The sequence below is a fragment of the Muntiacus reevesi genome, chromosome 9, assembly GCF_963930625.1.
Source record: "Muntiacus reevesi chromosome 9, mMunRee1.1, whole genome shotgun sequence".
Classification (NCBI taxonomy): domain Eukaryota; kingdom Metazoa; phylum Chordata; class Mammalia; order Artiodactyla; family Cervidae; genus Muntiacus; species Muntiacus reevesi.
Genome location: NC_089257.1, coordinates 76,558,774 through 76,576,696, shown reverse-complemented (window position 1 = coordinate 76,576,696; position 17,923 = coordinate 76,558,774). Strand labels below are relative to the sequence as shown.

At 37.4% G+C, this 17,923-nt stretch overlaps 1 protein-coding gene across 3 annotated transcripts in view; it reads left to right on the top strand.

Moving 5' to 3' along the window:
* MTMR2 (myotubularin related protein 2) overlaps positions 1-17,923 on the top strand; it is a 106,113-nt gene that overhangs the window by 66,620 nt on the left and 21,570 nt on the right. For all 3 annotated transcript variants that reach the window (XM_065943970.1, XM_065943971.1, XM_065943972.1), the window contains 5 exons: positions 5,026-5,120; positions 5,278-5,388; positions 7,973-8,074; positions 9,159-9,242; positions 17,655-17,804. In XM_065943970.1, the coding sequence (XP_065800042.1) occupies positions 5,026-5,120; positions 5,278-5,388; positions 7,973-8,074; positions 9,159-9,242; positions 17,655-17,804 (542 nt within the window). The remainder of the gene's footprint in view (positions 1-5,025; positions 5,121-5,277; positions 5,389-7,972; positions 8,075-9,158; positions 9,243-17,654; positions 17,805-17,923) is intronic.

Here is a 17,923-nt window from a genome sequence, read left to right as displayed (position 1 = left end):
TCACTTATATGTGGGATCTAAAAAGTACAACAAACTAGTGAATATAACAACAAAAGAAGTAAACTCACAGGTATAGAGAGCAAACCAGTGGTTACCAGTGGGTGGGGGGAGGGGCGGTGTAGTGGCAGGAGGTTAAGACATACATGCTATTGGGCATAAAATAGACTACAAGGGTGTATTGTACCACAAAGGGATATGACCATTATTTTATAATACCAATAAATGGAATACTACCTTTAAAAATTGTGAATCACTGTGTTGTAAACCTGTAACTTAACTGTATAGTAGAGCAAGTACATGTCAGTTAAAAAATGAAAAGGTTATATGCTTATATCCACGAAAGAACTAAAGAAATAGTGTAAGATGATTAAGAAAAAGATGTGGTACACACACACACACACACGTACACAATGGAATATTTTTCAGCTGTTAAAATACTCATAGCTTTTGAGAAATAAAGTAATGTGTAGGCAAATACAGTAGATGATTTCTTAGTCACTTTTCATTTTATCATCAATCATAATTTTAAAAAGAACTTAAAAGTGATAGTCGCTCAGTCCGACTCTTTGCAACCCCATGGACTGTAGCCCACAGGCTCCTCTGTCCACGGGATTCCCCAGGCAAGAATACTGGAGTGGGTTGCCATTCCCTTCTCCAGGGGTTCTTCCTGACCCAGTCATTGAGCCCGCATCTCTTGTGCCTCCTGCAATGCGGGTGGATTCTTTACCATCTGAGCCACTGGTGAAGTCTTAAGCCAAGTGTCATTTACTTGTGTAAAAATAAGCAGGCCGAAGGGGACCTATCCTCTGTGTTGTTGTTGCCTATGGCACGTTTAGTTCCTTCATGTTTAGCATTTCTCTCTTCTTACTTTTAACTCTTGGTTGAATACTTGTCCATTCTTTTTTTTCCCCCCTACTCACTTCAGGTATCCTAAGTTCTCCTGAGCTACTTACTCAGTAAGGTGTTATGTATTATTACTACTTGATACTATATAATAATGATAGTTATCATTACTGAGTGCTTACTGTCTGATTTAATCATCCTCACAGTGACCTGAGAAAGATGCTGATCCCATTTTGCAGATGAAGAAACTAAGGCATCGGAAGACTACCTGGCTAGTAAAGTTATATCTAGCACTGTAACAGTTTTTTTCCCTCTTCTAAGCCTAAAAGCATATGCTAATTCCACTATGATAAATAACCTTATAAAAGAGTTTCAAGTTATCACTCAATCCCTTTTGTTATCTTCTTTTTTAGATAGCAACACTCCATTTAGGACTTCATCTGTGGCTTGTTTCCCTTTCCTCTCTTCTTTGTTCTTTTTGATTGATGATATCTAAGTTAGTAGCTTTACCTACCATGTCTTTACTGATGACTCCAAAATTTGTTGCTTCTAATGTGAACCTTTGTCCTAAAACAGATAGACGATGCCTGCATCTTAGACACATGGCCATGGGTATTCTATAGATACCCTTAGAAACCCAACATATCCAAAACTGAATTCATCACCTATATTTCTAAATTTATTTCTTTTCTTCTGTCCACCAGTTAACATTAACACTGGTTGTCCATTCACTCAAGGCAGAAATCTGGGAGTCATCTTCTGCTTTTTTTTTTCTGAGCTTTGATACTCAATCGGTTACCAGATCAGGAGGAGTAATCTCCAAAAATTTATTGAGTGTTATCTTTTTCTCTCAATTTTCATGAGCCGTTGGTATAGTATTTATGTTAAATTTCAGGTATTTAGGAGTTTAGGAGAGAGATCAGCTTAGAAGTCATATTTTGGAATCATCAGATTATGGATATTAGTTGAAAATGAAAGTATGAAAATAACTCAGTGTATGGAGTAAAAATAGGACCAAGAACATAGCTTTGGTAGGCATTTTACAATTATATGGTAGAAGAAGAACCAGGGGGGAGGAAATTAAGAAGGAATGAAGAGAATGTGATACAGTATGAATTAGATCCAGACTATATACTTTGTCCAAATAATTGCTTTACTTTCCCACATCTGTTTTAGGTTCTTCTCTTCACTGAATGCTGAGTTAGCATCTCTAACATCTAAAGGGTACTAACCATTGGGGCACAGCTCTCATGCCTGTGTTCCTTGAACCTTCTCTGATCCCATAGCTTAGTGGACTTTCCTTCTTTATGTTACTTAGAGTGTGTTTTTGTGCCTCTCTGCACAGATTGTGTGCTCTTGTATATTACATTTATTTGCATATACTTTGCATCCTTATAGATATGTATTCTCAAAGTCATTTTGGTCTACCCCATAGAAACTATTATGGATTCTTTGTGAGCTTACGAAAAATTTGAGAAGATCAGTAAATCTAAGCTCTTTCAGCATCTGGCAGTGTTAGTATTGCAAAATTTAGAGAAATACTTAATATATTAAATAAGATACTCTGATTCAAATCATCTGATAGACTTGATTATTCAAAAAATTAAATGTAATATAAAGTAAAAAGTGAAAGTGAAGTCTCTCAGTCATGTCCGACTCTTTGCGACACCATGGACTGTAACCTACCAGGCTCCTCCGTCCATGGGATTTTTTTTTTTTTTTTCATTTATTTTTATTAGTTGGAGGCTAATTACTTTACAATATTGTAGTGGTTTTTCTCATACATTGACATGAATCAGCCATGGATTTTCTAGGCAAGAGTACTGGAGTGGGCTGATATTTCCTTCTCCAGGGGATATTCCCCACCCAGAGATCGAACCTGGGTCTCCCACACTGCAGACAGATGCTTTACTGTCTGAGCCACCAGGGAAGTATGAGGCTAGAGTACCCTTGAGTGTATTAATTCATATAGAAAATTAGTTCATATGAAAAATTCATTTACATTAGACCAATTAACATTCTTAGTTGGTCTAATGTAAATTTGCAGTTGAGACATTTTTTTAAAAGTAACAGTGGTGTTAGAGACATCAACAGAATGCTCTAACAGTAGCTGCAGTAGTCGAAGGGTGTTGGCCTGGGCACGTCAGCAGCAGAGGTGGCCTCAACTGCGTATTTCACCCTTTAACACAGGAGACAGACTGTGTCACCTGAGTGGCTTAAAAGTGGCTTAAGCGCAACACAGTTGAGTTAGTCACACAATTGTGTCCAACTCTTGGTGGCCCCATGGACTGTAACCCGCCAGGATCCTCTGTCCATGAAAATTTCCAGGCAAGAATACTGGAGTGGATTGTCATTCTTTTCTTCAGGGGAAGGGGATCTTCCTGATGCAGGAGACCCAGGAATTCAACCCATGGTCTCCCGTGTTACAGGCAGATTCTTGACCATCCAGGCCACCAGGGAAGCCGTTTGCATGGTGCTCTGGAAGGAGGTTTCAGTTTGCAGTCATGGAAACTGCACTAAGTCCTAATCTTAGCAGTTACTGGCTCTGAAGCATTAGGTGGTTTGTTTTACTTCTGCGAACCCTAGTGTTCTCATCTGAACATTGTAGGTACTTAGAGGTCTTAATGTTTGAAGGTGATTTTGAAGGTTAAGGCAGGTACTCAGGTGAAAAGTGCTTTATAAATTCTGTCAGTGCTGGTTGTTATTGTCATTTGCTCTGATAAGGTTCCTAGTCACAGTCTTTTTTCTACTTGGTACAAGCCCTGCTAGGCATAAATTCTTTCTTCATAGTGACCTAGTTGCTACCAGCCTGAGGAAAAAGATAAAAGAGACAGAGTAAAGCAGACCCTAATGATGATAATAGTAACATAGCTATAAACTCTTGTGTTTGGTAGAGTACTTTTAATTTTGGAAGTACATTCATGTATATTATTTCATGGTTTTATAATAAAGTGGAAGTTGTAGCAAAAACTTTGGACTGGGACTAACAGGGACATAGCCTGTAGAAGGGTACAGAATAATAAGATTGATTTTCTTGTGTTAGTGAAGAAAATTGGCTCTGGAAAGAATCCAGGAATGTTTTTAGTAACATTGAGTAAAGCTTTCCCAATTGAGGTAAAAATTCATAAGGGCAAGAAATTGTATGCAAGGCAAGTTTATGTATCTTTCTTTAATGATGGGTTTATTTAATTTTAATAGCTTCTCTCTAAATGAAACATTGGAAATGCATTGGAAAAAGTGATTTAAAAAATGTAGCTCATACTTGTACATTCCCAATGGAGCCATTTTGAAGGTTAGAAATGTATGTTAGAAGATCAGTCTCATTTCAAATTCCATACTAAGCAGTCAGTCCTTCACAGTGAGGAATAGAAAGCAAACTCAGGAAGTTGCATGCCTTATTAAGCATATTTCATGTTCCTACATTTTCCCAGAAGCCCCTTGAAAGGTTCTTAGAAGTTTTTTGCTTATAATTGTGCCTTAGTTTCTTGGAACAATGAAGATACTCCTTTATCTGCTGATTTGCTGCAATGATGACGTAGCAGGGATTTATGAATATTTTAAAATAGAAAAATCTTTGTATTGGGCATATGAATGCTACCATATTAAGTTTTACTTTGAGCTAGTGGTAGTTGAGTTATCCTGCTTAATTCATGTTTTAAAAAGAAATAATACTGTATAGATTCATCATTAAACATTAAACAATGTGATTATTTCTCTACAAAGTTTGACATCTGTTTCTTAATCAGGTACCTAATACGCTCTTATTATGCTATTATATTTTTCTAAGAAATCATAGTTCATATACATTTTATTTTCTCTACAATATTTTCCCCATAAATATAATCAGGTCAGGAGTTAATGGTATTATATTTTAGGTATTGTATGTTCAGAGGAATGTTGACAAACTAGACTACGGTCAGAAGAAAACCAGTGGACTGGGGAAGATGTCCCTCTGTTTCTTTAGTCCTTCCCACTTATTCTGCTTTCCCTCCCCAGACTGTAGTGCGTGGTTGGAAGCTTGCATTTAGCTCCCAAGGTCTCTTGGAATCACTGATTCTGTGATTTTCAAGCATAATTTAAACTAGCGGTCAGAATGCTATTACATTTTATTTGTGAAAGATCAGAGTGCAGTTTTTAATAGTGTACAATAGAGAGTAAATTGTGGGCTCTTTCTCTTTTCAGCCAAAGATGTAACTTATATATGTCCATTCACTGGTGCTGTACGGGGAACTCTGACTGTTACGAATTACAGGTTATATTTCAAAAGCATGGAACGGGTAAGACTTGCTGGATTAGATTTTTTTTGTGTACATCTGTGTGTTTGTTCATCTTTAATCATTTTTAATTAAAACATTTCTAATTAAATATTTTTCTCAGCTATAATTATACAGTATTAATTGCTCGGTTTTAATTTTTTTTTTTTTTTCCTTTTAGGATCCCCCATTTGTTTTAGATGCTTCTCTTGGTGTTATAAGCAGAGTAGAAAAAATTGGTGGTGCTTCTAGTCGTGGTGAAAATTCTTATGGACTGGAAACTGTCTGCAAGGTAAATGTTGTAATATGTATGCAATTTTTTTTGGTTTGGAAAGCTTTCTATTAAATAGAGCCAGTGTTTAGAAATTGGTTTCCAAAATATCAAATGGATTTCATGCTAGAAGCATCATTCTAGTAGAATAAAACAATATTTAGGAGTACTAAAAAGGTGATCTGTTGTGAATTTAATTTACAAATTAGAAACATAAGGCTCTGAGCAGTTAAGACTCGTAGTACTTTGTAGTGAAAGAACTGATTATGATACATTTACCTCTTTCCTATTTTTAGTTTTCATAATTTTTCTGCTTCTGAAACAGTAGTGGGGAAGACTTCGTTTGGTAGACCGTCTGTATTTTATTATCTAACTCACTCTATAAATGCAGTGATACTTATCCCTTACAGTGAACAATGTCGGATTCGTGATCTCTGAAGAAGATTTAGCTTTGGGATCAGCTCTTGATCACTCAAGAGGTTCTGTGTAGCAGAGTTTTATTAAAGTATTAAAAGGGACAGGGAACGCTTCTGGCATAGACATCAGAAGGGGGACAGAGAGTGCCCCCTTGCTAGTCTTAGGAAAGGGAGCTGTATACCTTTTCAGTTGGCTGTTACAGGAAATCAGAAGAATGTCTCAAGGTTGTAAAGTTCTTACCAGACCCACTCCCTTGGTTTACATTTTACGATAATGGGATTAGAACTAACAATAGAAAGATCTTACCAGACCCACTCCCATAATGTACATTGTCAAATAACAGGGTTAGTCAGAAGGTTCTCCAGAAGGGAAAACATGTCCTCAAGCAGGGTACATAGTTATTATATAATCCTTAATGCAGAGTTTAAGTTGTTTTGTTGTGTAACCATCAGCTCTGGGTTTAAAGAAAAAAAAATGTTTTATGTGATTAAGATGAAGGAATGTAGAAAAGAGTTTGTCCTTTTCTCCTGCTTGAGAACTCCAGACCCCTATCTCCTCCTCCAGAGCCCCAGACACCTTTCTCCTCAGGGACCCCAGACTTCTTATCAACCTACCTAGGAATTCACTATCTCAATACTTGCCTTAGATTGTTAGAGTAATTTTAACATTTAGTCATAGATATTTAATATTGATTCTGTTGTCACTTCCAAGGTCACCCTTCTCCTTACTGTGGCCATCTCGCTGTGGGCCGACTTTTTCCTTTCATTTTGCTGTCAGTGCCAAAAGTGTAAAAACAGAACAAAAAAAAGCAACAGCACATTCATAACTTTAAAGATCCTTTCTTATGCCAATCTTAGAAGTTTTATCAATCTAGTACTGAAACTAATGCCTTACTAATTACCTGCATGCTTTTCAATTATCGTTGGAAGGCCTTTAAGAGCACAATAGGTGTCAGCCAAGTGACAGGCACATTGTCTCCTGATTGCTCTTCTCTGATATAGGAGTAAATACAGCATAGATGGAGAGCATGGAAGAGGGTGATTGGGAAATTTTGACCATTTTAAATATAGCTTTTTCCGTAGAGCAAGACCATTATCAGTAAACTCAAATATTTGTAGGGCCCCTGCTACTGTACTTTTGGAGAACTCTATGTTTAACAGAATGGTTGTGAATATCTATTTGTTGTAAAAATATTCACTAAGGAAAACCAAAAAGCTTAGGTTCTCACACGTTGGTTTAAAATGGTGGCTTTCTAATTTTGGATGAGATTTGTAGTAAAATGTTCTACTTGTTTATCTTCTGTAGGTGCATTGTAGTTTCTCTGCTCATTTTTACAGGATGCAGTTTAATGAGGCTATTTTGACTTCTTTCTAGATGAAAACAAAACGAATAGTTTTGCAATTATTCTTAATCTCAATTTTTTTTAGTGCTGCTAAGATCTCACTAAATTGGAACATGAGTATCTACATTCAGTCTGAGTGTAGAAACCTGCTTGAAAACAAATAAGGGGAGGGAACTTTGGTTTTTATATCTGAGTATAGAGCCTCGATAATATCAACCAAACTATTCAGAGTTTTTGCTAGTAGATGTTTGAAGAGCTTGGGACCTGGAATGGAAGCAGACCTTTAGGCAGAGTTTTGGTTTTATCAGTCTAGTAGCCAGAGACTTAGGAATTAAAGATCCAATGGAAGTGAGTCCTGGGAAGGTATTATAAATAGGAAAATGATCACCAAGCATAATTGGAATGAAGACTTTATGAAATATATAACAATAGCTAATCAGATTTTTGGTAGGGAAATTCATAACAGAAAATGGCCTTTAACAGGGAAAGGACATACTGTTGATAGTGTGTATCAGTCATGTAATACTGTGATTTCAGATATAACATCTTAATCTCCTGTGCCTACATCAGATGCTGCCTCCTTCACTGGCCCAACTTGAATTCATAAACAGAGGGGAGTTTTCTGTCCTCCGAATCCTACCTTGTATCAGAGTTCCTGAGTTTATTTTTATTTCTCTTAATAAGACGTTGTAATTTCCCTTCCTGCAGGAGTTGTTGTCTGGCTTATTTTTGTATCCCTCATTCACAGATCTTAACATTTTACGAGATAGGTCCAAGTTGCCTTATTTATTTATTAAAAAAGTGAGCAAACAGTGATGGGTGACTTGAATCCTAACTCTTTTCTAGGATATTCGGAATTTACGATTTGCCCATAAACCTGAGGGACGAACAAGAAGATCAATATTTGAAAATCTAATGAAATATGCATTTCCTGTCTCTAATAACCTGGTAAGAGATTGCTTCTATCTTTGAAAAAGTTGTGTTATAATTATTGGTGTAGTGTAGAGAAACTTGTTTAGGCTATCTAGAATCTCAGTGTTTACAATCTCACTTTGCCTTTTAACCAGATGTGTAGTTTATTTAGGTTTAATTTAATCTATGGGACCAGTTTTTTTAAGGTATAAAATGAGGAAGCTGGACTGATTTCTGAGGTCCATTCCTGTAGACTGACATTGTTTAATTATGTCATCTTTTTATCCAGGATATTTCCATGATGAAAAGCTGTATGTGAAATCTCCTTTTTAATTGAGAGCTGAGAGTTAAGTCTAGCAATATTAGAAGGAAAGGGTAGATAAATACTTAGAGCTGAGTTTCTTCTTTGTGCTATTAACAGTGTTAGGTTTCCTCATTTATTTTACATAATCTAATGTCCAAAGTAGCTCTATGGTGGTAAATATTATCTATCCATATTTTAAAGTTGAAACCAGAAGCAGGTAAACAATTAACTCAGTGGCACAGTTAGTAAGGAGTAAAATTTAGAACCAGTTTTGGTCTTTTGACTCAAGTTTGAATACTTTTCATCATAGTTGTTCCTGCCATTCTGTCTGTATTAATGATAAATTAAATTTTCTATTTTGGTACACAGATTGCATGCCCACAAATAAAAAGTCTTTTCAGTGTGTTTTAGAAAATGTTGCGTAATCTGTAAAGCTGCTTAATGGCTGACATTTGTGATGTCAAATGAATTAATTATATCAGAAGTTGTCTTTTTATGTGATGTCTTTCATTTATATAGAAGTAAACCTAAAACAGCTACTAAAGATATCTGAAGGAATTATGGTAATATGTTAACTTTTGATAAATCTTGGTGGCAGGGCTTTGTGCTTTTCTGTGTTTGAAAAATATAGAAAAAACAATAAACTTTCAAAATTACAAAACAAAAGCTAAAACAACAATTTAAAAAAAAGTATACCAATACAAAATATCCTTGCAGATAAGTAAATGAAAACTTGGGGTATGATAGAGTTACATTTCTGTTTCATTACCTTCTTAAAGGTCTTTTTTAGCTATTAATTCTGTTTACTTTTTGTAGTCTCTTTTTGCTTTTGAGTACAAAGAAGTATTCCCTGAAAATGGGTGGAAGCTATATGACGCTCTTTTAGAGTATAGAAGGCAGGTAAGTACTTAAAAATTTTTTTTCTTTAATATTCCGTATTCTTTAATACGACAAAACTTTCATGAATAGAAGTGAATAAACAGCTTTATATAGTTCTGTGGGGTTTTTGTTTAAAGTAATAACCCATAATGAAAAAAAAGTCGGAAAAAATATGTATAGCTGAATCACTTTGCAGTACATCTGAAACTAATGCAATATTGTAAATCAGCTGTACTCCAATTTAAAAAAGAGTAAACAAGCAGATATACACATTCAGAAAAGAGAATTATGAGATTAGGAAATGCAGTAATCAGAATAGAGCATTGGACTCTACATTAAATGATACAGATGCTTTATGGTCTTTGACTTTAAAAGATTAAAAATTAGCCTATTAATTTATTAACTTTTTACTGGAAAGTTAGGCACTTTGTCTCTGGCTCAACTACGTTAAAGTCTGGTGGCGAGGACCCTTCTTGGTGTAGTAGTTTATTACCGAAGAAAATGAAGATAATCTCTTTTTTCCTGTTTCTTTCCTTGTTTTCATTGAAGTATAATTGACATATTAGTTTCAGGCGTATCACGTAATGATTTAATATTTGTATGTATTGTGGAATGGTTACCGCAGTGTCTTGTAACAGCTCAACTGTGTCACCATGCACAGTTACAGAATTTTTTCTCTTGTGGTGAGATCTTTCAAAATTATTCTCTTTGCAACTTTCAGACATCCCCTACAGTATTAATTATGGTTACCATGCTGTATATTATCCCTGTAACTACATTAACTTTATAATTGGAAACTTGTCCCTTATGACTTCCTTTACCATTTCTGCCCACTCCTGACCCCCTACTTCCAATGATCAACCATCAGTTGGTTCCCTTTGTCTATGAGTTTGGGTTTTTGTTGTTTTTGTTTTTTAATTCGACATGTAAGTGAGATCGTCATACGATATTTGCTTTTCTGTTTTATTTCACTTAACTTATGTCCTCAAGTTCTATCCATGTTGTCACAGAGTGACAAGATTTCATTCTTTTTCATGGCTGAATAAAATTCCATTCAAGAGTCAACTCATTGAAAAAGACCTGATGCTGAGAAGATTGAAGGCAAAGGAGCAGGAGCAGCAGAGGATGAGATGGTTAGATAGCATCACCGGACATGAATCTGAGCAGACTCCAGGAGATAGTGGAGGACAGAGGAGCCTGGTGTGCTGCAGTCCATGGCGTCTTAGAGCTGGACGTGACTTAGTGACTCAGCAGCAATATAATTCCATTTTTCATATGTGTATATATAAGTGTGTGTTTATGTGTGCTCAGTTTCTGAGATGTGTCCTACTCCTTGTGACCCCATGGACTGTAGCCTGCCAGTCTTCTCTGTCCGTGGAATTTTTCAGACAGGAATACAGGTGTGGGTTGCCATTTCCCCCTCCAGGGGACCTTCCCCACCCAGGGGCAAACCTGTGTCTTCTTCATTGGTAGGTGGATTCTTTACCACTGAGCTGCCTGGGAAGCCCCTGTATATTATTATATATATATATTACATTTTCTTCATTCATTCATTCATCACTGGGCACTTAACATTGTGTCCACGTCTTGGCTGTTGTAAATAATGCCGCAGTGACAGGGGAAGCACATATCTTTTTGAGTTAATGTTTTCAAAGTGGAATTGCTGGATCATACAGTAGTTCTGTATGATCTTTTCAATTTTTTGAGGAACCACCATGCTGTTTCCCATAGTGCCTATACCAATTTGCATTCCCAGCAGCAGTGCACGAGGGTTCCTTTTTCTGTACATCCTCACCAACACTTGTGGTTTGGTTTTCTGTTTTTGTTTTTTTCTTTTTTGATTACGATTCTAACAGGTTTGAGGCGCTACCTCATTGTAGTTTTGACTTGCATTTCCCTTACATTAGTGATGTTGAACATTGTTTCATGCGTCTGCTGGCCATTTGTATGTCTTTGAAAAAATGTTTATTCAGATCCTTTTCTCATTTTTAATTGGACTTTTTGTCATTTTTAAGTTCTTTATATATTTTGGATATTAGCAGCCTTATCAGATACATGGCGCTGTATGGACTGGAGAAAATGTTTGCAAGCCATGTATCTGAAAAGGGTGTTAATATCCAAAATATATAAAGAACTTGAACTTTAACATAAATGTTGAGACTAAAGATAAAGCATCAGAGTATTCCTTTGTCTTCTTGTAAATTAAAAGCTGAATTCAGTAATTCACTGGATAAAATTTAAAAAATATAAAAGGATATACTTAAAGGAAGGTTTTCCTTCTGGGCCAGCATTTTCCCCAGCTATCCCAGCTCGTCTCCGTTTAGGAAATAATGTTATTCACCACTTGTATATCCTTTCAGAGATTTTATGTGACAGAGCCTGTATATGTGTGTACATTACTTTTTTTAAAAATCAGATAATAGCATTCTCTGCACGCTGTATGTTTCTTTCTCATTTAATACATTTTGGAGATTATACCGTCTCAGAATACATGGGCCTTTATTCTTTTTTTCTTTGGAAGTGAGATACTGTTCACATGCCGTAAGGTTTTCTGCTTTAAAGTGTACACCCCCCTGTTTAACATGCGACGCTGTGCAACTGTCAGCACAGTTTGCTGCCGGAGCATTTAGGGGACTCCATGTTTGAATGCAGGCTCTAGCTCTTGCTTAGTTCTCACACTTAGACGTGTGCTGCAGTGCCTTTATTTTTCACTTAGTGAGAAGAACTACCTTGATGGTATTTTGAGGAGTTGGTGTGATATGCAGGAAGGTGCATTGTAAACCATAGAAATCTATCTAAATGATTATTATTGTATTTATTACATTGTAAAGCTCTAAAAGCAAATCATATTGGTTGGCTTTTTGTGTGCTTTTGCCGAAATGCAAGAGGAAAGTGCCTGAAGAAATTAGATTATATATTTTTTAAATGGGCAAAACTATGAATAACCATTTAAGTTTTCTGTATGGGAGAATATTCCTTTAATTGTCTCTTGACACATGTAGTGATTTACAGAGGACTCTGAAATTTGTGGGTAAGGTAAAGAGAAATTATCAGGTTGGTAATTATTAATGTAATTATTTTATTATTAATTAATTAAAATTATTAATTAAAAATTATTAATGATAAAAATCAGTAAATGAAAAATGAGTATGGTCTTCTGCACAAATAATCATTTTGGTAGATATCTTGGTTAAGAAATTTGTAGAGCACTCAAGTACAGCCAAGGAGGATAGAAGTTTATTCTCAGAGTTGAGATGTAACTAACAAGGAAAGCTGTAATCCAGTTAATTTGATTGTAAATTGACTCTGACAAATGGATACATTAACTGAAGGGTAGTGATTTTGTGGAGAGTAGAAAGATGTACGTCAGAGATCTACAGTTGTCAGTATGTCTTTAACACTGTCTGCAAAGAAAGTATACGCTGACTAGCCAACTCCAGTTTGCTGCTTGGAAGGCAGTTCCTTTAGTGGAGGTGGTTATATCAACTTCTCTAAGAATGAAGGGGACGAGAGCCATTAGGTAATGGCTTACCTCAAAGATTCTACTCCCACCTAGCCGTTTTTCTGAAGTGTGCTATGTGCTCAGTCACTTGAGTTGTGTCTGATTCTTTTGTGACCCCAGGGACTGGTAGTCCACCAGGCTCCTCTGTCCGTGGGATTCACCAGGCTCCTCTGTCCGTGGGATTCACCAGGCTCCTCTGTCCGTGGGATTCACCAGGCAGGAATACTGGAGTGCGTTGCCGTGCCCTCCTCCAGGGTCTCTTCCCGACCCAGGAATCAAACCCTTATCTCCTGTGTCTCCTGAACTGCTGAGCCACTGGGGAAGCCCATTTCATTTTTTCTGAAGAATATGACACAATCTCAGTGGTAACACTACTTCTCCCTGGCAGTGATTTTTCAAGGATATGGGAAGGTGGTGAGAGAGAGTTAGCTACCTGGCTTCAGGGTGGTACAGATCTCTCAGGAGATCTGACCCTTTCAGCTTTGACTCCATATTTTTAAAGAAAACTTCAGAAACCAGTTTTTCTTCTTTTAGAAACTTCCTTAATGTTTCATTGATGTCTTCCTTCGTTAATCAGAGTCATGAAGCACCTATAGTGTATTAGCGGTTAAAACAGAAAGACACAATCCTGACTCCCATAGCATACATGTTTAATGGCAGATTCAAAGAAATAAACTAATAATCAAAATATACGGTTAGGAATACTGTGATTAATAGAGCAAGTACTCAGGTGAGAGAACATGATGCCATCTGGAAAGGGAAGGTGTTTGGTTTGGGCTGGATTACAGCAGGCACTGGAGAATGCTGCAGAGAGGCCAGAGATCAGCAGGGAAAAGTAGGAATGTGAGGGTCTTTGCCAAGTCCTGTATAGAGTTCTAAACTTTATCTGAAACAGGTAGCCATTGACAGTTTTAGGCAGAATGACATGATAACTTTTGCATCTTAAAAGAATTTTGAGGCAGTGTGGAGAATAGATTGCAGAGGTACAGGAGAAAAGTGAGGATTGAGAGAAGTGAGCAAACTTTTCTGACTCTTTTGGAAGAAAAAAAATCCTAAAAATTGGTCATTGATTGAATGAGTTAAAGATAGCACTCAAGTTTCTTGGTTCTAGACCATTCAGGTATGACCTAAATCAAATCCCTTATGATTATATGGTGGAAATGATATATAGATTTAAGGGACTAGATCTGATAGACAGAGTGCCTGATGAACTATGGACAGAGATTTGTGACATTGTACACGAGAGGCAGGGATCAAGACCATCCTCAAGAAAAATGCAAAAAAGCAAAATGGTTGTCTGAGCAGGTCTTACAAATAACTGAGTAAAGAAGAGAAGCAAAGGAGAAAAGGAAAGATCCCATTTGAATGCAGAGTTCCAAAGAATAGCAAGGAGAGATAAGAAAGCCTTCCTCAGCAATCAGTACAAAGAAATAGAGGAAAGCAATAGAATGGGAAAGACTAGAGATCTTTTCAAGAACATTAGCGATACCAAGGGACCATTTCATGCAGAGATGGGTTCAATAAAGGACAGAAATGATATGGACCTAATGGAAGCAGAAGATATTAAGAGGTGGCAAGAATACACAGAAGAACTATACAAAAAAGATCTTGACAACCTAATAATGTTGTGATCACTCACCTAGAGCCAGACAACCTGGAATGTGAGGTCAAGCAGGCTTTAGGAAGCATCATTACGAACAAAGCTAGTGGAGGTGATGAAATTCCAGTTGAGCTATTTCAAATCCGGAAAGATGATGCTGTGAAAGTGCTGCACTCAATATGCCAGCAAATTTGGAAAACGCAGCAATGGCCACAGGACTGGAAATGGTCAGTTTTCATTCCAATCCCAAAGAATGCTCAAACTACCACACAATTGCACTCATCTCACATGCTAGTAAAGTAATGCTCTAAATTCTCCAAACCAGGCTTCAACAATACGCAAACTGTGAACTTCCAGATGTTCAAGCTGGTTTTAGAAAAGGCAGAGGAACCAGAGATCAAATTGCCAACATCCGTTGGACCATCAAAAAAGCAAGAGAGTTCCAGAAAAATGTCTATTTCTGCTTTATTGACTATGCCAAAGACTTTGACTGTGTGGATCACCAGAAACTCTGGAAAATTCTGAAAGAGATGGGAATACCAGACCACCTGACCTGCCTCTTGAGAAACCTGTATACAGGTCAGGAAACAACAGTTAGAATTGGACATGGAACAACAGACTGGTTCCAAATAGGAAAAGGAGTACGTCAAGGCTGTATATTGTCACCCTACTTATTTAACTTATATTCGGAGTACATTATGAGAAACGCTGGGCTGTGTGAAGCACAAGCTGGAATCAAGATTGCCGGGAGAAATATCAATAACCTCAGATACTCAGATGACACCACCCTCACGGCAGAAAGTGAAGAAGAACTAAAGAGCCTCTTGATGAAAGTGAAAGAGGAGAGTAAAAAAGCTGGCTTAAAACTCAACATTCAGAAAACAAAGATCATGGCATCCGGTCCTGTCACTTTATGGCAAATAGATGGGGAAACAGTGGAAACAGTGACAGACTTTATTTTTTTGGGCTCCAAGCCCACTGAAGATGGTGACTGCAGCCATAAAATTAAGACGCTTACTCCTTGGAAGAAAAGCTGTGACCCACCGAGACAGCATATTAAAAAGCAGAGACATTACTTTGCCAACAGGTCCATCTAGTCAAAGGTCTATCTAGTAGTGAATTTTTCCAGTGGTCAGGTATGGATGTTGGACTATAAAGAAAGCTGAGCACCAAAGAATTGCTGCTTTTGAACTGTGGTGTTGGAGAAGACTCTTGAGAATCCCTTGAAGTGCAAGGAGATCCAACCAATCCATCCTAAAGAAGATTAGTCCTGGGTGTTCATTGGAAGGACTGATGCTGAAGCTGAAACTCCAATACTTTGGCCACCTGATGTAAAGAGCTGACTCATTGGAAAAGACCCTGATGCTGGGAAAGATTGAGGGCAGGAGGAGAAGGGGGCGACAGAGGATGAGATGGTTGGATGGCATCACCAAGTTTGAGTAGACTCCAGGAGTTGGTGAAGGACAGGGAGGCTTGGCGTGCTGCAGTCCATGGGGTCATGAAGAGTTGGACACGACTGAGCTCCTGAACTGAACTGGTTTGTTGATTGAGCACTTCATCTATAAACTCACCAGTTCATTGTACTTTTTTTTTTTTTTATTGCATGTAAATACATTTTAAATGTCTCTACTAAACCTGCCTTTTATTTCTGAAAATAAGTTTGGATTTTACCTGAACATAAAGTCGAGGAAGGCAAGATGGAAGGAGAAATGTAGATCATAGGTAGTAAGTTGGGGCCAGGCAAAGTAAATGGGGTAAATAGTATGTAAGGCACCGATGTTAAAATGGCTAGTGTAAATGGAAGCTCTGTTGATAATATTTACCACATGATTCCTGGGAAGGAATTTTGCCTTCTTTTTGATTAAAATTTGGTTAATTTACTGTTGGCTGCGCTGGGTCTTTGTCACTGGGTCAGGCTACTTCTGCTTGCAGTGCACAGGCTTCTCGTTGCTGCGGCTTCTCTTCCCGCGGAGCAGGGCCTCAGGTGCGGGCCTTGTAGCTGCGGCACGCGGGCCCTGGGCCACGCAGGCCCCAGCACAGGCTCGGGGATTGTGGCACGTGGCTTAGTTGCCCCATGCCATCTGTGATCTTCCTGGACCTGGGGTAGAACCCCTGTCTCCTGCATTGGCAGATATATTCCCATCTACTGCACCATCAGGGAAGTCCTCCCTTCTTTCTTAATTTTAATATCTTTCTGGGTGTTTGGCAACAGCTTGAGAAATACCCCTTTGGAGGAGAAGTACCTCCTGCACTTTGATTTCAGGTTTTTATAACCATTTTGTGAATCAGGATAGTGAAATTTTTCTTGAGGCACAGTGTATTTTATTATAAAAAGGATAGGTTTAGAATTTACATGGAATTTTTTTACTACCTTTAGTCAAGTTATAAGCTGTGCCACAAATTCTTCATCTTTACAGTGACGTTAATGAAACCTGAATACAGTAAATTGTGTGTGTGTGCACGCACACATGTGCATGTGTAGGCGTAGCGCCTGCAGATAGTAAATGCTCAATAAATGTGTATATATATATTTTTACTGTAATTTGGTTTCTTTCAATTCTGTTTATTATGAATTGTCATAGGTAATAAAATGAAAAATAAATGTATTTTCTTAATTCCAGCCATTTACTGTAATGGCTTTATTTCCTATACTAATGGAAGATGGAAATTTTAAAGTGTCTTATTAAGTAATTGTATATGTGAAGTGGTATACTAGTTATAAATATAACAAACCTTTAAGGACCAAAAGTTTAACAATTGATGTGTATTAAAAAACATGTTTTGTTTCTCTTGCTTCTTTTTTTGGTGGGGGAGGGGGCTTTGCCTTCTGTTACTTTCTTGTTTTTCTCATATGTTTTACATTAGTGACATTAATACTGTGAAATTCACTTTATGTATATCAGTGATAAATATGTGCATAGCTTTCTAGTGGATGCTTAGCACCTGCCCTCAGACATTTCTTTGTATAGATGAATGACAGCAAAGTCAGTCGTCCATTCAAACTATATGAGACTGTTCTTTTTAAAGACGAGAACATTTTTATTTTTAGTCTTACTGTTTCCTTTGTTTTTGTTTGATATGTTTAGGACAGACCCAGCACTCAGTCAGTATTTAATGACATAATAAATCTGTTAACATAAAACTGAGTGCCAAAATGAATACAGATTTTCTGTGTTAGAAGGTCTGATCACCTTAGGCAGACAATAACTATTCCGACAACTTAAGAGATGGATAGTGGAGTGTAAGAGAAGTTGAGTAGGAGCCTTCTGTTCTAATGTTTTCAGATATTTCTCTTAGGCAGTAATTTTTCTTATGTTTATTTCACATGTAGGGAATTCCGAATGAAAGCTGGAGAATAACAAAGATAAATGAACGCTATGAGCTCTGTGATACCTACCCTGCCCTCTTGGTTGTTCCGGCAAATATCCCTGATGAAGAATTGAAGAGAGTGGCTTCCTTCAGATCGCGGGGCCGTATCCCAGTAAGTGTGAAGCTGTGCTGAAGCTTCCCCATTGCTTTTGTGCTCCACATAATGCAGAGGAGAATGAATGGGGGAGTAGATGCAGGATAAAAATAGCTACAGCAGTGGGTCCTCTGTGG